Below are 16,976 nucleotides of genomic sequence, written 5' to 3' on the forward strand. Positions count from 1 at the left end.
AAACTGCACACAATACTCCAAATTAGGCCTCACCAACATCTTATATAACTTCAACATAATATACCACCTCTTGTACACAATACTTTGATTTATGAAGATCCTGATCCTGCTGAAAGCTCTGATAGCTTTCCTTGCTGTCCACTACACTCTGAATTTTGGTGTCATCCACAGATTTGCTGATTCAGTTAACCACATTATCATCCAGATCATTAATATGGATGATAAACAACAGACCCAGCACCAATCCCTACAACACTCCACTATAGTCACAGGCCTCCAGTCAGATAGCAACAATCTGTCTACTCTCACAAAACCAATGTCTAATCCAATTCACTACCTCATCTTGAATGCTGAGCGACTGAACCTTCTTGACCAACCTCCCATATGGGACCTAGATTGATGGACATAGAGTTGTTCACTTACTTGTATGGGTACTGTAATGGGGGCCCTCAACTCACAGGTAGGAGGGGCTATCCCCCACAGCTAGACGTTTCCCTAGCTCAACCCAGGGTCATCTATTAGAGACTTCAGCCTTGAATCACACCTTCGTTACCTTTTTTTAAATTATTTGCGTTTCTTGGTTCTTATTTGTTCAGGGAGTAGATCGATGAAGCTTTATTCTGCTAATTTTAATGATATATTGACAGATGAATACACATGGCTGCGGACAAAGTAAAATTCATTTCTTTTAATGCCAATGGGCTGTTAAATCCAATCAAACAATAGAATTCTATCCAAAATGGAAAAAAGAACAAGCCCATGTAGTAGATTTACAGGAAACTCACTAAAGTGATAATGAGCGTGGAAAACTAAAGAGAATGGGTTTTACTAATTTGATTTTTTCCTCATATAAATTAGGACATAGGAGAGGAGTTGCTATTCTTATCTCAAGCAAGCTAAATTTTGAAAAAGTATTCAAAATGGGAGACAAGGAGGGCAGATGTATTCTGGTAAGGGGGGTATAGAAGGAAATTAATATATACGCACCCCCAAGAAGTGATATTATTTTCTTTTAGAAAATTACTAATATTATGGTAACAGAAACAGAAAGTCTCCTGATATGTGCGGGAGAGTTAAATTTACAATTACAACCAAAGTTAGACTCTTCCAATAGAAAAACCCATGAAACAAAATCCTTACATAAGAAAGTTACTACACTTCTTGAGGATGTTGGTCTAAACGATATATGGAGGGACTTTTCCCCCCAACAGTAGGGATTACACTCATTATTCTGACCCCATTCTGTATATACAAGAATAGACTATTTCATAACATTTGGAAAAGACAAAGACAAAATAAACACCTGTGGAATTGGGACAATAGATGTAAGTGACCATACACCTATATATTTACCTGTTGATTTTTGACCTACAACCAAAGAATACTATTTGGAAACTAAATTCAAGTCTACTCAATGATCCTTACTTTAAGGAACAAATTAAAAAAGAAATTGGACTTTATTTAGGATTCAATGATAACAGAGGTTTCACCTCCCATTCTATGGGATACTCTGAAGACTGTTTTAAGAGGGAAAATTATAGCAATATCTTCATATAAGAAAAAAATAAGGAATAAAACATTAGAGGAATTACAACATGGGCTGAAGGAACTAGAAAAAAACAAATTGAATTTGGCACAGGATACATAAGAGGAAATTAAAAAAATTAGGAATGAAATTAATAGTTTGGCTACGCAAGAAATCAGGAAAAATTTAATGTTTCTGAAACAGAGGCATTATGAAAGTGGATCTAAGTATATGAAAATACTGGCGAGGAAACTGAAAAAAAAGATAGCAGAAAATACAACTCATGGAATTAGGGATCCAAGAACAAAAATGATTAAAAAAAAATAAGCTAAGTGAAATTCAAGAAGCTTTTGAAGTATTTTACAAAACTCTATATTCCAAAGATACAGCTGGAAGCATAACCCAAATTGACACCTTCCTGAATTTTCTAGAGTTACCCATTTTAAACGAAGAACAAAATAGAACGATGACTGCTGACATAACTGAAGTTGAACTAAAAGCTGCAATTAGCAGCCTTAAATTAAGCAAGTCACCAGGATCAGATGGGTATTCGGCAGAGTGGTACAAAGAATTTTAAAATGAGATACCGTAGATGCCGGATTATAAGCCGCTACTTTTTTCCCACGCTTTGAACAGCTTTGAACACTGCGGCCTTTACTACAGTGCGGCTAATGCATGGTTTTTTTTCATGCCGCCAAAAACATTTTGCCTCGTAACAGTAGACCAATAAAATTGATGAGTAGTTCACAGAGGTCCAATGAAATTGTACGATAAATCAAGCACACTTTCACAATTAAATTATTGTAAATCAGTCATTTGTACTCACCCTCATCAACATGGAAAACACTCGAAGAAAAGCATTGTGTTGCCTTTATGGCAGTTATTTAGTTTATAATATTTTCGCTTAGTAATTCATTTGTTAGTATTTTCTAGTTAAAGTTAGAAGTGTTTTAAGTATATTTGTTTTCTGTACTACATCCCGGGATGCTATGACGTCACATCCGGTTTCGCCGCGTCTTGTGGAAAAATACCGGTTTGCGGAAAGGTGGGGGGAGCGCATTAGACCCACGCGAGAACGCTGCTTTTAAGTTAAAGGCGATCAATAACTTTTCCTGGTAGGCTGCAGTATATATTTTTTTTACCGGTCGTTAGGAGATATTGGAATGTTGTTCGTGCACTGTTCAGTAAAAAAGTATACGCAACGTAATTTGTGTGTTACCGATACGTATGTATATTTAAAAGTAGCCGTGTTACAGGCACGGTTCGAAAAAAAGCATTTGCAATATGTATTTGTTTATGTTACCATACGGATTTAATTAAAAGTTAAAAAATCCTCACGTGTAATATCTTTCTGTGTAAATATCTCATATTACAATGTGGGACACCTGCGGCTTAAAATCCGGTGCGGCTTGTAGAAGTAGAAAATTGATTTTCTTTCTAAAATTAGAGCCTGCGGCTTTTAATCAGGTGCGCTCTGTAGTACGGAATCTACGGTAATTCCTGTCTTACTCCTCACACTGAACTGGGCTCTTAAAAAAGGCACAAATGCCACCCAACTGGAAGGAAGCTATAATCTCAGCTATACCGAAAGAAGGTAAGGATAAAATGGAATGTGGGTCATTTAGACCAATATCCATTCTTAATGTATATTATAGATTATTTACCTCCATCGTGGCCAAATGATTAGAAGAGTTTCTACCCATACTGATACATAACGATCAGACAGGTTTTATACAATGCCAAATACAAGATAATATACAAAGGACATTTCACATTATAGATTATATACAAAAAAATAAAATTGAAGCAATAGTGATAAGCGTGGATGCTGAAAAGGCATTTGATTTGGTTAATTGGAATTTTCTTTACAGAGTTTTACATAGATTTGGTTTCCATGACACAATTATTAAAACTATACAGGCACTATATGACAACCCTACTGCTAAGATTAAAATCAATGGATATTTATCAAATAGTTTTCCCTAGAAAGGGGCACGAGACAGGGTTGTGCATGGTCACCGCTACTCCGCATTATATCTGAAACCATTAGCTTAATACATCAGACAACATGAAGTTATCAGGGGAATTACTATTAAAGGGACAGAGCATAAATTGGCCTGGTACACAGATGACATTTTGATCTATCTGGGGCAACCAACATACTTTTACCTAAATTGATGCAATCCTTTGAACAATATGGTCAATTATCAGGATATAAGATTAACACAGACAGAACTCCATTACTTTCATATAACTGTAGCCCACCAAGAGAAATTGAAAGTAGATACCCCTGGGCATGGCAAACAGAGTCTTTCAAATATTTAACCATATATAACCATATAACAATTACAGCACGGAAACAGGCCATCTCGGCCCTTCTAGTCTGTGCCGACGCTTACACTCACCTAGTCCCACTGGCCTGCACAAAGCCCATAACCCTCCATTCCTTTCCTGTCCATATACCTATCCAATTTTACTTTAAATGACAATACCGAACCTGCCTCTACAACTTCTACTGGAAGCATCATTTGGGCATCATTATGCCAAAAGATTTGGCAAAATTATCAAAATGCAATTATCAGCCTATATATAAACAAATTAAGGAAAATATAACAAGATGGAACCTAATTCCTTTTTTTAGTCTCAGTTCAAGGATTGAATCTATTAAAATGAATATACTGCCCAGACTATTATATCTCTTTCAGACCCTACCAATAGAGATTAATCAAAATCAAGTCAATGTATGGAACAAAATGTTATCAAGATATATTTGGCAAGGTAAAAGGCCTAGAGTTCGTCTCAAAACTTTGCAATTAGCAAAGTAAAAGGGGGGATGGGGCCTACCTTCTCTTGGAGATTATTATTTTGCAGCACAGTTGAGAGCTGTGATATGTTGGTGCAACCCATCATATGAAAAACATTGAGGGGGGGATACTCCCCATCCCCATACAGGAAACTTTGGCTGATAACAACCTACAAAGGTACATGAATACTATTGATAACCCATGGGTGAAAAGGACTCTTAAAATAGGGAAAACTATTATAAAAGAATATAAACTAGAGGGAGATATTGCAATTCTTAAATGGTGGGCATATGACTCAGATTTTACAACGAATAAACTGGGTGCTGGATTTAAGGACTGGACAGCTAAAGGAATAACAGTTCTTTGCAATATAATGAAAGAAGGAACACTGTTCAGTTTGAAATGCTTAAAGAGAAACACTTATTAGAAAAACAAGACTTTTATCAGTATTTACAGATGCGACAATATGTTAACAGGACGGTTAAAAATGTAACCGAGGCAAGTACGTTTGATAGAGCTATTTAGAAAAGCATGTAATTCAGATAACGGTAGTAGAATAATTTCAAGCATGTATAAGGGTTTGTCAAATCTTAAAACATATTCAACTTCACACATTAAAACAAAATAGGAGAAGGAAGGAGGGATAATTATATGGAAGAATGGACAATAATATGGAGGTATCAATAGAAGTGTACCAGTTCACAGAAATGGAGGGAGTTCGGATGGAAAAACTTGATAAGATATTTTATTACACCCTCTCAGAAATCCCATTATGATAGTAACCTCCCTGTTTGCCGGAGAAATTGTGGAAATCAAAATGCAAACCATCATATTTTCTGGGAATGCCCAACGACTATTGGAGGGGGATACACAATGCCCTACAAGACATCTTTAAAAGTGAAATAACCTTAGATAGTAACACCATATATATTGGATATATACCTCAAGAATGGTTGAAAAGAGATAAATAAAGGCCAACATTCCATTAGCCTTCTTCACTGCCTGCTGCACTTGCTCATTCACCTTCAGTGACTGATGAACAAGGACTCCTAGATCTCTTTGTATTTCTCCCTTACCTAACTCTACACCGTTCAGATAATAATCTGCCTTCCTGTTCTTACTCCCAAAGTGGATAACCTCACACTTATTCACATTAAGTGTCATCTGCCAAGTATCTGCCCACTCACCCAGCCTATCCAAGTCACCCTGAATTCTCCTAACATCCTCATCACATGTCACACTGCCACCCAGCTTAGTATCATCAGCAAATTTGCTGATGTTATTCTCAATGCCTTCATCCAAATCGTTGACGTAAATTGTAAACAGCTGTGGTCCCAATACCGAGCCCTGTGGCACCCCACTAGTCACCACCTGCCATTCCGAGAAACACCCATTCACCGCTACCCTTTGCTTTCTATCTGCCAACTAGTTTTCTATCCATGTCAATATCTTCCCCCCGATGCCCTGAGCTTTGATTTTACCCACCAATCTCCTATGTGGGACCTTATCAAATGCCTTCTGAAAATCGAAGTACACTACATCCACTGGATCTCCCCCGTCTAACTTCCTGGTTACATCCTCGAAAAACTCCAACAGATTAGTCAAGCATGATTTATCCTTGGTAAATCCATGCTGGCTCGGCCCAATCCTATCACTGCTATCTAGATATGCCACTATTTCATCCTTAATAATGGACTCTAGCATCTTCCCCACCACTGATGTCAGGCTGACAGGTCAATAGTTCTCTGTTTTCCCCCTCCCTCCTTTCTTAAAAAGTGGGATAACATTAGCCATTCTCCAATCCTCAGGAACTGATCCTGAATCTAAGGAACATTGGAAAATAATTACCAATGCATCCGCAATTTCCAGGGCCACCTCCTTTAGTACCCTAGGATGCAGACCATCTGGACCTGGGGATTTGTCAGCCTTCAGTCCCATCAGTCTACTCATCACCGTTTCCTTCCTAATGTCAATCTGTTTCATTTCCTCTGTTACCCTATGTCCTTGGCCCATCCATACATCTGGGAGATTGCTTGTGTCTTCCTTAGTGAAAACAGATCTAAAGTACTCATTAAATTCTTCTGCCATTTCTCTGTTTCCCATAACAATTTCACCCAATTCATTCTTCAAGGGCCCAACATTGTTCTTAACTATCTTCTTTCTCTTCATATACCTAAAAAAGCTTTTGCTATCTTCCTTTATATCCCTGGCTAGCTTGTGTTCATACCTCATTTTTTTCTCCCCGTATTGTCTTTTTAGTTAAGTTCTGTTGTTCCTTAAAAACTTCCCAATCATCTGTCCTCCCGCTCACCTTAGCTCTGTCATACTTCCTTTTTTTTTAATGCTATGCAATCTCTGACTTCCTTTGTCAACCATTGTGGCCCCTTCCCCCCTTTGAATCCTTCCTTCTCTGGGGGATGAACTGATTTTGCACCTTGTGCATTATTCCCAAGAATATCTGCCATTGCTGTTCCACTGTCTTTTCTGCTAGGCTATCCGTCCAGTCAACTTTGGCCAGCTTCTCCCTCATGGCTCCATAGTTTCCCCTGTTCAACTGCAACACTGACACCTCCGAGCTGCCGTTATCCTTCTCAAATTGCGGATAAAAACTTATCATATTATGATCACTACCTCCTAATGGCTCCTTTACTACAAGATCGCTTATCAAGTCCTGTTCATTACATAACACTAAATCCAAAATAGTCTTGTCCCTGGTCGGCTCTCGTACAAGCTGTTCCAAGAATGCATCCTGTAGGCACCCTACAAACTCCCTATCCTGTGGTCCAGCACCAACCTGATTCTCCCAGTTCACCTGCATGTTGAAATCCCCCATAACTACTGCGACATTACCTTTGCCACATGCCAATGTTAACTCCCTATTCAACTTGCACCCAATATCCATGCTACTGTTTGGTGGCCTGTAGACAACACCCATTTGGGTCCTTTTGCCCTTACTGTTCCTCAGTTCTATCCACACAGACTCTACTTCTCCTGACCCTATGTCCCCCCTTGCAAAGGACTGAATCTCATTCCTCACCAACAGGGCCACCCCACCCCCTCTGCCCACATTTCTGTCCCTACGATAGCACGTATACCCTTGTACATTCATTTCCCAGGTCTGATCTCCCTGCAGCCATGTCTCCGTTATCCCAACAACATCATAGTTACCCATTCGCACCTGGGCTTCAAGCTCATCCGCCTTATTTCTGACACCGTGCATTCAGATATAGAATTTTTAGCCCATTTCTCCTCTCTCTGTTTGAATTGCTGCCTATTGTGCTTAACCCAGCTCCCCGAACTCCCATCGGGCTATACGCCCCTAGAATTTTGTTGTCCTTCCTAAATTTACTATTCTTTCAACACATTTAACTCCATGTTCCGTCAGACCATCCCTCTGTACATGTGTCCTCCTTATCACTTGTTCCGCCTCACCTTTCTCTACTACACACTTAATATTCTGGAACCGTGTAGTCCCCACCTGTCCTTTATTCTTCCTCTCGCTATCCTCTCTCACATTCTGGATCCCCGCCCTCTGCAAATTTAGTTTAAACCCCCCCAAGAAGCACTAGCAAACTTCCCTGCAAGAATGTTAGTACCACTCCAGTTCAGATGTAAACCGTCCCTTCGGAACAGATCCCACCTTCCCTGGAACAAAGCCCAATTATCTACAAACCTGAAGCCCTCCCTCCTGCACCATCCTCTCAGCCACGTATTAATCTTTATAATCTTTCTGTTCCTTGCCTCACTCGTACGTGGCACAGGTAGCAATCCTGGGATGTCTGGACTGTCTTACGCAGAGAGGTTAGAGAGACTGGGCTTGTACACGCTGGAATTAAGGAGATTGAAAGGGGATCTGATTGAAACATATAAGATTATTAAGGGATTGGACAAGATAGAGGCAGGAAATATGTTCCAGATGCTGGGAGAGTCCAGTACCAGAGGGCATGTTTGAGAATAAGGGGTAGGTCATTTAGGACAGAGTTAAGGAAAAACTTCTTCTCCCAGAGAGTTGTGGGGGTCTGGAATGCACTGCTTCAGAAGGTAGTGGAGGCCAATTCTCTGGATGCTTTCAAGAAGGAGCTAGATAGGTATCTTATGGATAGGGGAATCAAGGGATATGGGGACAAGGCAGGAACCAGGTATTGATAGTAGTTGATCAGCCATGATCTCAAAATGATGGTGCAGGCTCGAAGGGCCGAATGGTCTACTTCTGCACCTATTGTCTATTGTCTATTTAATTAATATACTGCTGGTGGCAGGTAAAAAGACTCTTACTAGGAAATGGTTATCACAGGAGAGCCCAACCTTAAATGCATGGAGGGAAATTACAATGGACATTTACAAAATGAAGATGACAGCATCTGTTAATCATAAGTTGGAACAATTTGATTCATCCTGGGAAAAATGGTTTAACTACATTACACCTCATAGGCCTGATTTTTTCTCCTTCCACTTGTTCTTTCTTTCCTCTCTTTTCTATAAATGTATACTCATAAATATTATGTGGAGATTTATGGCATATATGACTATATGATATACATGTACAATATCTGAAATACATCTTACAGAAATGTTTGTTTGATGATGAATTTCAATAAGAAATAAATTACCAAACAAAGATTCTCCTTCGCCTGTCTGCTAGGGCAACCTCAAGCCTTCTTTTAGCCATCCTGAATTCTTTCTTAAGTGTACTCTTGTATTTCTTATACTCCATAAGCACCCCATTTGTTCCTACTGCCTGTACCTGCTACTCACCTCCTTGTTTTTCTTAACCAGGGCCTCAATATCTCTTGAAAATCAAGGTTCCATTAACCTGTTCTCTTTACCTTTTATTCTCACAGGCACATACAAGCTTTTTACTCTCAAAATTTCACTTTTGAAAGCCTCCCACCTACCAAGTACACCTATGCCAGAAAACAGCCTGTTCAAATCCACACTTCCCAGATCCTTTCTAATATTATCAAAATTGTCCATTATCCATTTTTAGAATCTCAATCTGTGACCCAGACTTATTTTTTCCATATTTAGGTTGAAATTAATGGCATTATGATCATTGGATGCCAAGTGTTTCCCTACACAAACTTCTGTCACCTGCTCCGTCTCATTCCCTAATAGGAGATCAAGTATCACACACTCTCTCATTGGGACTTCTACGTACTGATAAAGGAAACTTTTCTGAACACACTTAATAAACTCAAGGTGTACAAGATGATGAGAGGCATTGGTCGTGAGGATAGCCAGACGCTTTTTTCCCCAGGGCTGAAATGACTAACTTGAGTGAGCATAATTCTAAGGTGCTTGGAAATAGGTACCAAGGGGATGTCAGGGATAAGTTTTTCCACAGAGTGGTGGGTGCGTGGAATGCACTGCCGACTGCAGTGATGGAAGCAGATACAATAAGGTCTTTAAAGAACCTCTTAGATAGGTAAATGGAGCTTAGAAAAATAGAGGACTATGCACTACAGAAATTCTGGGCAGTCTCTGGAGTAGGTTACATGGTTGGCACAACATTATGGGCCAAAGGGCCTGTAATGTGCTGTAAATTTCTATGTTCTATCCTATCTAATCCTTTCACAGTATGGGAGTCCCAGTCAATATGAAAACTTTAAATCACCTAATATGACAACCAAATATTTCTTACAACAGTCTGCAGTCCCTCTACAAATTTGTTCCTCTAAAATCTTGTGGACTGTTGAGTGGTCTATAACTCATTAACGTGGTCATATCTTTCCTATTCCTCTGTTCTACCCGTTAAAACCTCACTAAATGAGTTCTCCAGTCAGGACTGACTGTTGTGACATTTTCCCTGACTGGTAATTCCATCCTTTCCCCTTTAATCCCTCCTGCTCTGTCACGACTAAAACAACGGAACCCTGGAATATTGAGCTGCCAGTTCTGTCCCTCCTGCAACCAGATTATATAGCAACTCTTCCAATTTATTTTCACGCACTGTTTAGGATGTTTTCCACTGTTGCCTGTAAATTTTGGTGGGCAATTTAAATGAACAAATTTCAAAGCTGTCCTTCAAACAATAGAAGATTATCTTTAAAAGCAGCATTTGCATGAAAGTATTCCCTTTTTTCCCTGCAATATTAAATTCCATTGTGATTCACAATGGCAAACCAATTGTTGAGGGTATTTTTTCTTTAATATCATAACTGGTTATTATATTTTATCAAAAGCTTTAGTTTAAAATATTTGCAGATTTGTGTGAACCACATGGTAAATCATATGCCTATAACACTCACTTCCTATTGCTCCCGCAGACTTGGAAGTTAGTCCTTACTAAGCACGTCTAAAGGCAATTGCAAAAAAAAAATATTATTTTGAAGCTACCAAATTAATTCGTCAGTGGCACTCTAAGCTCTAACAGAATGAAAACCCTGAAAAAAATACTGGCAGGTGAAAATCAATTTACTGAACTTTAAAGCAGAACTGTTATTCTATTTTAGTAGAGTTACTTACCTCTCTAACCTTGGTCTCAGGACACTCCGATTGCAAAGTGAGTGTTGCTCCCTCAATATTCCTGGGCATTGGGGTAGATCCAGGATTGATAGTGAACTGAATTTGATCAGGTGAAATAGTATGATGCACATAACCCTGTGACATTCCATCAGGATCTGATATCAAATAAAAGTTATCCTCTCCACTCTCTGATAAAAAAGACACCAAGTTGTTATTGTTGCCTCCTACTTCTTCATCTTCTTCATCATCATCTAAGCCAATAGGGTCTTGTTCTATTAATACAGTTGTCCGATCATAAACTGTACCAGAGGAAGAGGACACAAGCCCATTTTTACCAGAAAATCCCATCTTGTCTTCTCTAGTCATTTCCTCTTCATCGTCTTCTGTTTCATAGAATGCGATATTGTTATTCTCAGACACAAGTTTACCTTTTCCTGGGTCATTGTCACCCATGTTGTTTTCTAGATTATGCCAGGATAATGGAATTTTCTGAATGGTAATGAAACAGATAAAGAGAATTGTTAATGCAGAGAAAAATAGCACAATGAACAAAAAAAAAGTTAAATGCTAAAGAGGTTTACATAACAGATTTCACCAAATAGCATTTCATAGTGAATGAAATACCTTAGTCACTGCTGTAAGGTAAAAATATGACAATTAATATATCCTGTTCACTGCAAGCTCAAGTGAAACCATTGCATTCCTAAGGACTACACAGTTGCAAGAAAAAGTTTGTGAACTCTTTGTAATCACCTGGTTTTCTGCACTAATTCCTCATAAAATGTGATCTGATCTTCATCCAAGTCACAATAATAGACAAACACAATCTGCCTAAATTAATAACACACAATTGTACTTTTCATGTCTTTATTGAACACATTGTTTAATCATTCACAGTTCAGGCTGGAAAATGAGTGTGAATCCTTGTACTTAATAAATGGTAGAACCTCCTTTCGCAGCAAAACCTCTATCGAACGTTTCCCAGAGTTGCTGATCAGACTTGCACAACGGTAAGGAAGAATTTTGGATCATTCCTCCATACAAAACTGTTACAGTTCGTCAATATTTCTGGGATACCTTGCATGAACAGCTCTCTTCAGGTCATGCCACAGCATCTAAATTGGGTTAAGGTCTAGACTCTGATTTGACCATTCCAAAACACAAATTTTCTTCTTTTTAAATCATTCTCTTGTTGATTTCCTCTTCTGTTTCTGATTATTGTCTTGATGCAACATCCAACTTCTGTTAAGCTTCAGGTGAAAGACTGCTACTCTGACATTCTCCTGTAAAATTTCTTGATACAATTTTGAATTAATTGTTCTCTCAAAAATTGCAGCAAAGCAGCCCCAAACCCCGATGCTCCTTCCACCATGCTTCAGAGTTGGGATGAAGTTTTGATGTTGATACGTAGTCCCCTTTTTCCTCCAAACATAGCATTTCTGCCATAAAGTTCAACTTTTGTCTCATCTGTCTACAGTACATCCAGTTGGTCTTTTGCAGACTTGAGATGTGCTGCAGTGGTTTCCACCGTGGTGACCTGCCATAAACACCATTCTTGTTCAGTGTTTTTCTTATAGCGCACACATGAATGAAGACTTTAGAAAGTTCTAGAGATTGAGTTCCTTTTCCAGCTCCTTCAGTATTGCACGTTGTGCTCTTGGTGTGATCTTTGCAGGATGCCCGCTCCCAAGGAATGTAGCAACAGTACTGAATTTCTTCCATTTGCAGACAATTTATCTTACTGTGGACTGATGAACACTCAGACCTTTAGAAATGCTTCTGTAACCTTATCCAGCTTCATGCATCTCTACAGTTCTTCTTCTAAGGTCCTCTGAAAGTTGTTTTGATCAAGGCATGATGCACATATACAGATCTTTCTTAAAAAGAGCAGGTGCTGCCAATAACAGGACTTTGTGTGTCGCTTGTATAGGGCAAGGCACCTCTACAACTCATCTTATTGATTGGAATGCCCGACTCCAAATAGCTTTTGTGGAAGGCATTACCTTAGAGGTTCACATACCTTTTTTGAACCTAGGCTGTGATTGTTTAAATGTGTAATCAGCATTGACAAGAAATAGTACAATTGTTTGTGTGTTGCTGTTTAAGCAGTTTGTGTTTGACAGGAATTATTGTTAACTGATATCCAATTAAACTGCAACAAACATTACAGTCAGGTCACACAGCTACCTACAACACCCCTGAGCTGAAAGGGGAAAAAAAAGGTCTTTAGTTCCCCACTAGAAATATACTAGTTCGATGTCTCATTTCACAGATTGATTTATGAAGAATGATTATCTCGTGCTACACAAGAGAGCAGTGACATCCAAAAGATTTAGCTATTCAAGTACCAGCACTTTAATGGCAAAGAAGAGGGAAAAAGGACAGCAAAGCATTGTATAAACCAGAGAAAGTCTGAAAATGCAGGAAATCCAAGCAACAGACACAGAAAGCTGGAGGAACTCTGCAGGCCAGGCGGCATCTATGGAAAAGAGTAATCAGCTGACATTTTGGGCCGAAACCCTTCATCAGGACAAAGCACTGCATACTTGGATTTTTCGAGCCATTGTAAGCATTACTATGGAAGCTTTCAATCATACAAGAACATTTCATAAAACATGCTCCTGATTAATGTACAATTGTTTAAAATACAATATGATTCAGTAATCCCAACACATGAGATTTCTGTACCCATTTCTAATCCAAAGACAAATGCTTTACTTCCATTTATTGCTCTGTGCTAAGCATTGTTGCCAAGAACGATCAGGGTCATATAAAGACCACGATCACTACGTCACATAACAAACGTATGAACACTAAGAATTATTTGATCAATGTCGCCTTATAAACACACAAATAAGATTTTACACACATCTGATGAGTTAGGTTAGCTAAATTTAAAGAACACCAAATGTAAAGGCTTGCCACATAACAAGTTTTGAACCAAGATTAATATTTAAAGACAGAATCAGTTGGTACTTAAATACATGGTATAGATCTCGTGTGACACAACCTGAGCCAAGAAATTAGCTTCATTTGGCAAATGGAATTTACAAAATGCCAAAGAAAATACAAACATTTCAAATTTACATTACCAAAGTTTCTGAGTCAAAGTGATTATGTTCTATAAGCTAAAATATAACCTAATGAAAATCTTGTTAAACTGCAATTGTTAATGGGAAATTAGTAAGTGGTCATAGTTTACTTGATACAAATAACAAGATTTCAGATATTTTTTCCATTACTCATTCTCAGGATAAAGGCTACATCTGACAAAGCCTGTACTGAATGCATATTCCCAGTTGCCCCAGCAGCTATATTGGGTCACTTGAACAGCTGCAGTCACTTCTTCATTGTAACAATTTGATTCAACTAGATATACAGAGCCTTGTAAAAGTATACAGCACCCAAACTTTTGAGCCTTTGTTCACATCAATGAGTATTACTCATTTTGATCAATTTAACTGAGAATTTTTACTTGTGAATCACATGCTTCTCTAACCCCCCCCCACAGTAGAGCACAAAAAAAGGATAAATTGTAAAGCATCAAAAACTAAAAATTCAAATACTGAAAGCCAACAGTTTAAAAGTATTCATTCCCCTTTGCTCAGTACTTAGTTGAACCACATCTTGCAACTACTGCTACTTATTCTTTTTGAGTAAGTTTCTATTAGCTTTGCACAACATGATGGAGCAAGATTTGCTCATTCCTCCTTGCAAAATTGCTCAAGCTCTTCCAGACAAGTTGGAAAGCAGCGGTGGACAGCAATCTTGTAGTTTTGCAGGAGATGATCAAGGTCAGGACTTTGAATTAGCCACTCAAGGGCATCAATTTTCTTCATTAGAAGTCAATCCAAAGTTGCTCTGGCAGTGCGCTTTGGGTTGTTGTCCTACTGAAAGATAAACTTCCTCCCCAGTTCAAGCTTTCTGGCAGAGTCTAGCAGGTTTTTATCCAGGAGCTCTCTGTATTTAGCAGCATTCATCTTCCCTGACCAGATTTCCAGTCGCTGCTACTGAAAGCATTTCCATAGCATGATACCCCCTCCACCATAATTTACCAGAGGGATGGTATAAACCTGGCTGATGTGCTGCATTAGATTTATGTCACACATACCACTTATAGTTGAAGCCAAAGTTCCATTTTGCTCTTATCCAACCACAAGACATTCTTTCACATCTTTACAGTATCTTTTAAGTGATGCTTCGCAAAATCTTAATGGGCAAGGACATGCTATTTTTAAAGTCAAGGTTTCTTCCTTGCACTCCTCCACAAATATACCTTTTTTGTGTAAGGCCTCAAGAGATTGTGGAGCCATGAACTTCATCTGTAGTTACAGCCACTGACTTCTGCAGCTCATTCAGAGTGACTGTTGGGGTTACAGTAGCATCTCTTACAAGTGCCATTCTTCTCCAGCAACCAAGTTTAGAGGGGTGGCCTGATCTGGTCCATGTGGCTGCGGCTTCATATTTTTTCCATGTTTTCATGATGGACTACACTGAGCTGTGAAGTATGTTCAGTGCCTTTGAGATGGTCTTGTGCCCTTTCCCAGATTTGACCTTTTCTGTTATCATTTCCCTCACTTGCCTTGAGTGCTCTTCTGTCTTCATGTTGGTTTTGTCTGTTGAAAATCTACCATACTGATGGACCTTACAGAATGAGGGGGTATTTATCTAAGTGCTCCTCCAATTTTCTACATGAACAAGTTAAGATAAATTATATTACTCCTGAGGAAAATTGGCACAGTAATTACTAAGAGAATTAATACATTTTCAGCCTCACAATCTTGATTTTAATTTTTAGTATATTGTTGACAGGTTTTGAAATTTTTTATTTTGACACAATACACAATGCTTTTTAGATTAGCTCAAAAATCCTACTTTAAATTTAGTTTTAAGGCACTGTAGCTTACAGGTCAACTTTGAAAAGCTGTTAACTATTGAGTATAGGAAGACAATTTATTTATTTACAAAAGCTCATTAATAAACTCAAAGAATTTTACAAACCTTTAACCCTTATTGCTACACATTTAATTTCAACAATTTTTTTGAACTGCAAAAATCTGAGCTTGTTCTCTGAGCAACAAAAATAGTAAAATGTCAATGCCAGATTAACTAGTTAATGAAGAGTGTCCTTCAATTATTGGCCTTAAAATAAAACAGAACAATCTATGGTTTGGTGCATTTATGCAAACAGCAAAAAAAAAAAAATCTACTATGTACAGATCTATGTTCATGCCACTGGATTTCAGAATCTTTTTTTAACATCCTACAACTTTCATAAATTCAGCTCCGAATTGGCATATCTCCCAATCTCTTCAGGCAACAACTGAGAATTATGCCTCCAACCATGCAGACTGAACAATCTACAAGTTCCTTCCTAAATCTCCACAATCCCCCTGAAGATCCTCCCGAAAAACTTCTAGCCTGAAGTCGCCCATGGTAGCTATTTGTTCTTGATAACGTCGAAAGCGTTTAACCGCGTGAAACATAAGTAAGAAATGACAGTCAAGGAAATGTTTTCATGAAGATCGTTAATTTTGCCTATTCCTAAATGAGATAATCAGATGAACCACGGAGATAGATTCCTTCGCCACAGTCCAGAAATTCAACAAGGTATTTTAAGTTCCCAAAATCCCACCTATACAGGATGGACACAAGGGATAAAATCAAGACTCGTTACAGTCACCAGCGGAATACCAGTAGCTGAAAGTTGTACTAGGGAGGTGGGGGTACTGAAAATTAAATACAGTGGGACTGGATCAAATCACTGCCCCGACACCCGGGTGGCTGGAACTACAGTAGGAGGAGCAGCTACACGTTTCCCCGTTGTCGTGAAGTGCTGTCAGACCGGCCGCTGTCACGGCTTCGCCCGGTGGGCCCCAGTGACAGCCGGGGGTCCAAGGCGACCCCTCCGCCCCAGGTACAGGAGGCCAGTGACCTGTCACGGGAGACCCTACCACCTGCTATGTCAGTCATTAAATCGAAGACTAATCCTCGGGCTACCGACCTGGTTAACCGGTTCCCGAGGCTGTGTCCCTCCCCAGCGGAGCTTTACCTGCGCTGTCAGCCCAACTCGTCGCCGCCGCTCCGCCAGCCGCCACCATGGTTTCCAGTAACGTCAACCCCGTGGTATGCTGGGTAAACGCTCAGTCCCGCCCCCTATAAATTAACTTCAAAAATAATAA

The 16,976-nt window shown here is 39.0% G+C and overlaps 1 protein-coding gene across 4 annotated transcripts in view; it reads right to left on the minus strand.

Moving 5' to 3' along the window:
- Positions 1-16,903, minus strand: part of mtf1 (metal-regulatory transcription factor 1) — a 96,140-nt gene extending 79,237 nt beyond the window's left edge. For 3 of the 4 annotated variants that reach the window (XM_073034478.1, XM_073034477.1, XM_073034475.1), the window contains exons 1-2: positions 16,847-16,903; positions 10,795-11,283 (exon numbers count right to left, since the gene is read on the minus strand). In XM_073034478.1, the coding sequence (XP_072890579.1) occupies positions 10,795-11,247 (453 nt within the window). In that variant the 5' untranslated portion in view covers positions 11,248-11,283; positions 16,847-16,903. Of the gene's footprint in view, positions 1-10,794; positions 11,284-16,798 lie in introns of all 4 variants that reach the window. The other variant, XM_073034476.1, reaches the window with a different exon arrangement.
- Between the last annotated feature and the right edge of the window lie 73 nt (positions 16,904-16,976).

This window comes from Hemitrygon akajei, chromosome 32, assembly GCF_048418815.1.
Source record: "Hemitrygon akajei chromosome 32, sHemAka1.3, whole genome shotgun sequence".
NCBI classification, from domain to species: domain Eukaryota; kingdom Metazoa; phylum Chordata; class Chondrichthyes; order Myliobatiformes; family Dasyatidae; genus Hemitrygon; species Hemitrygon akajei.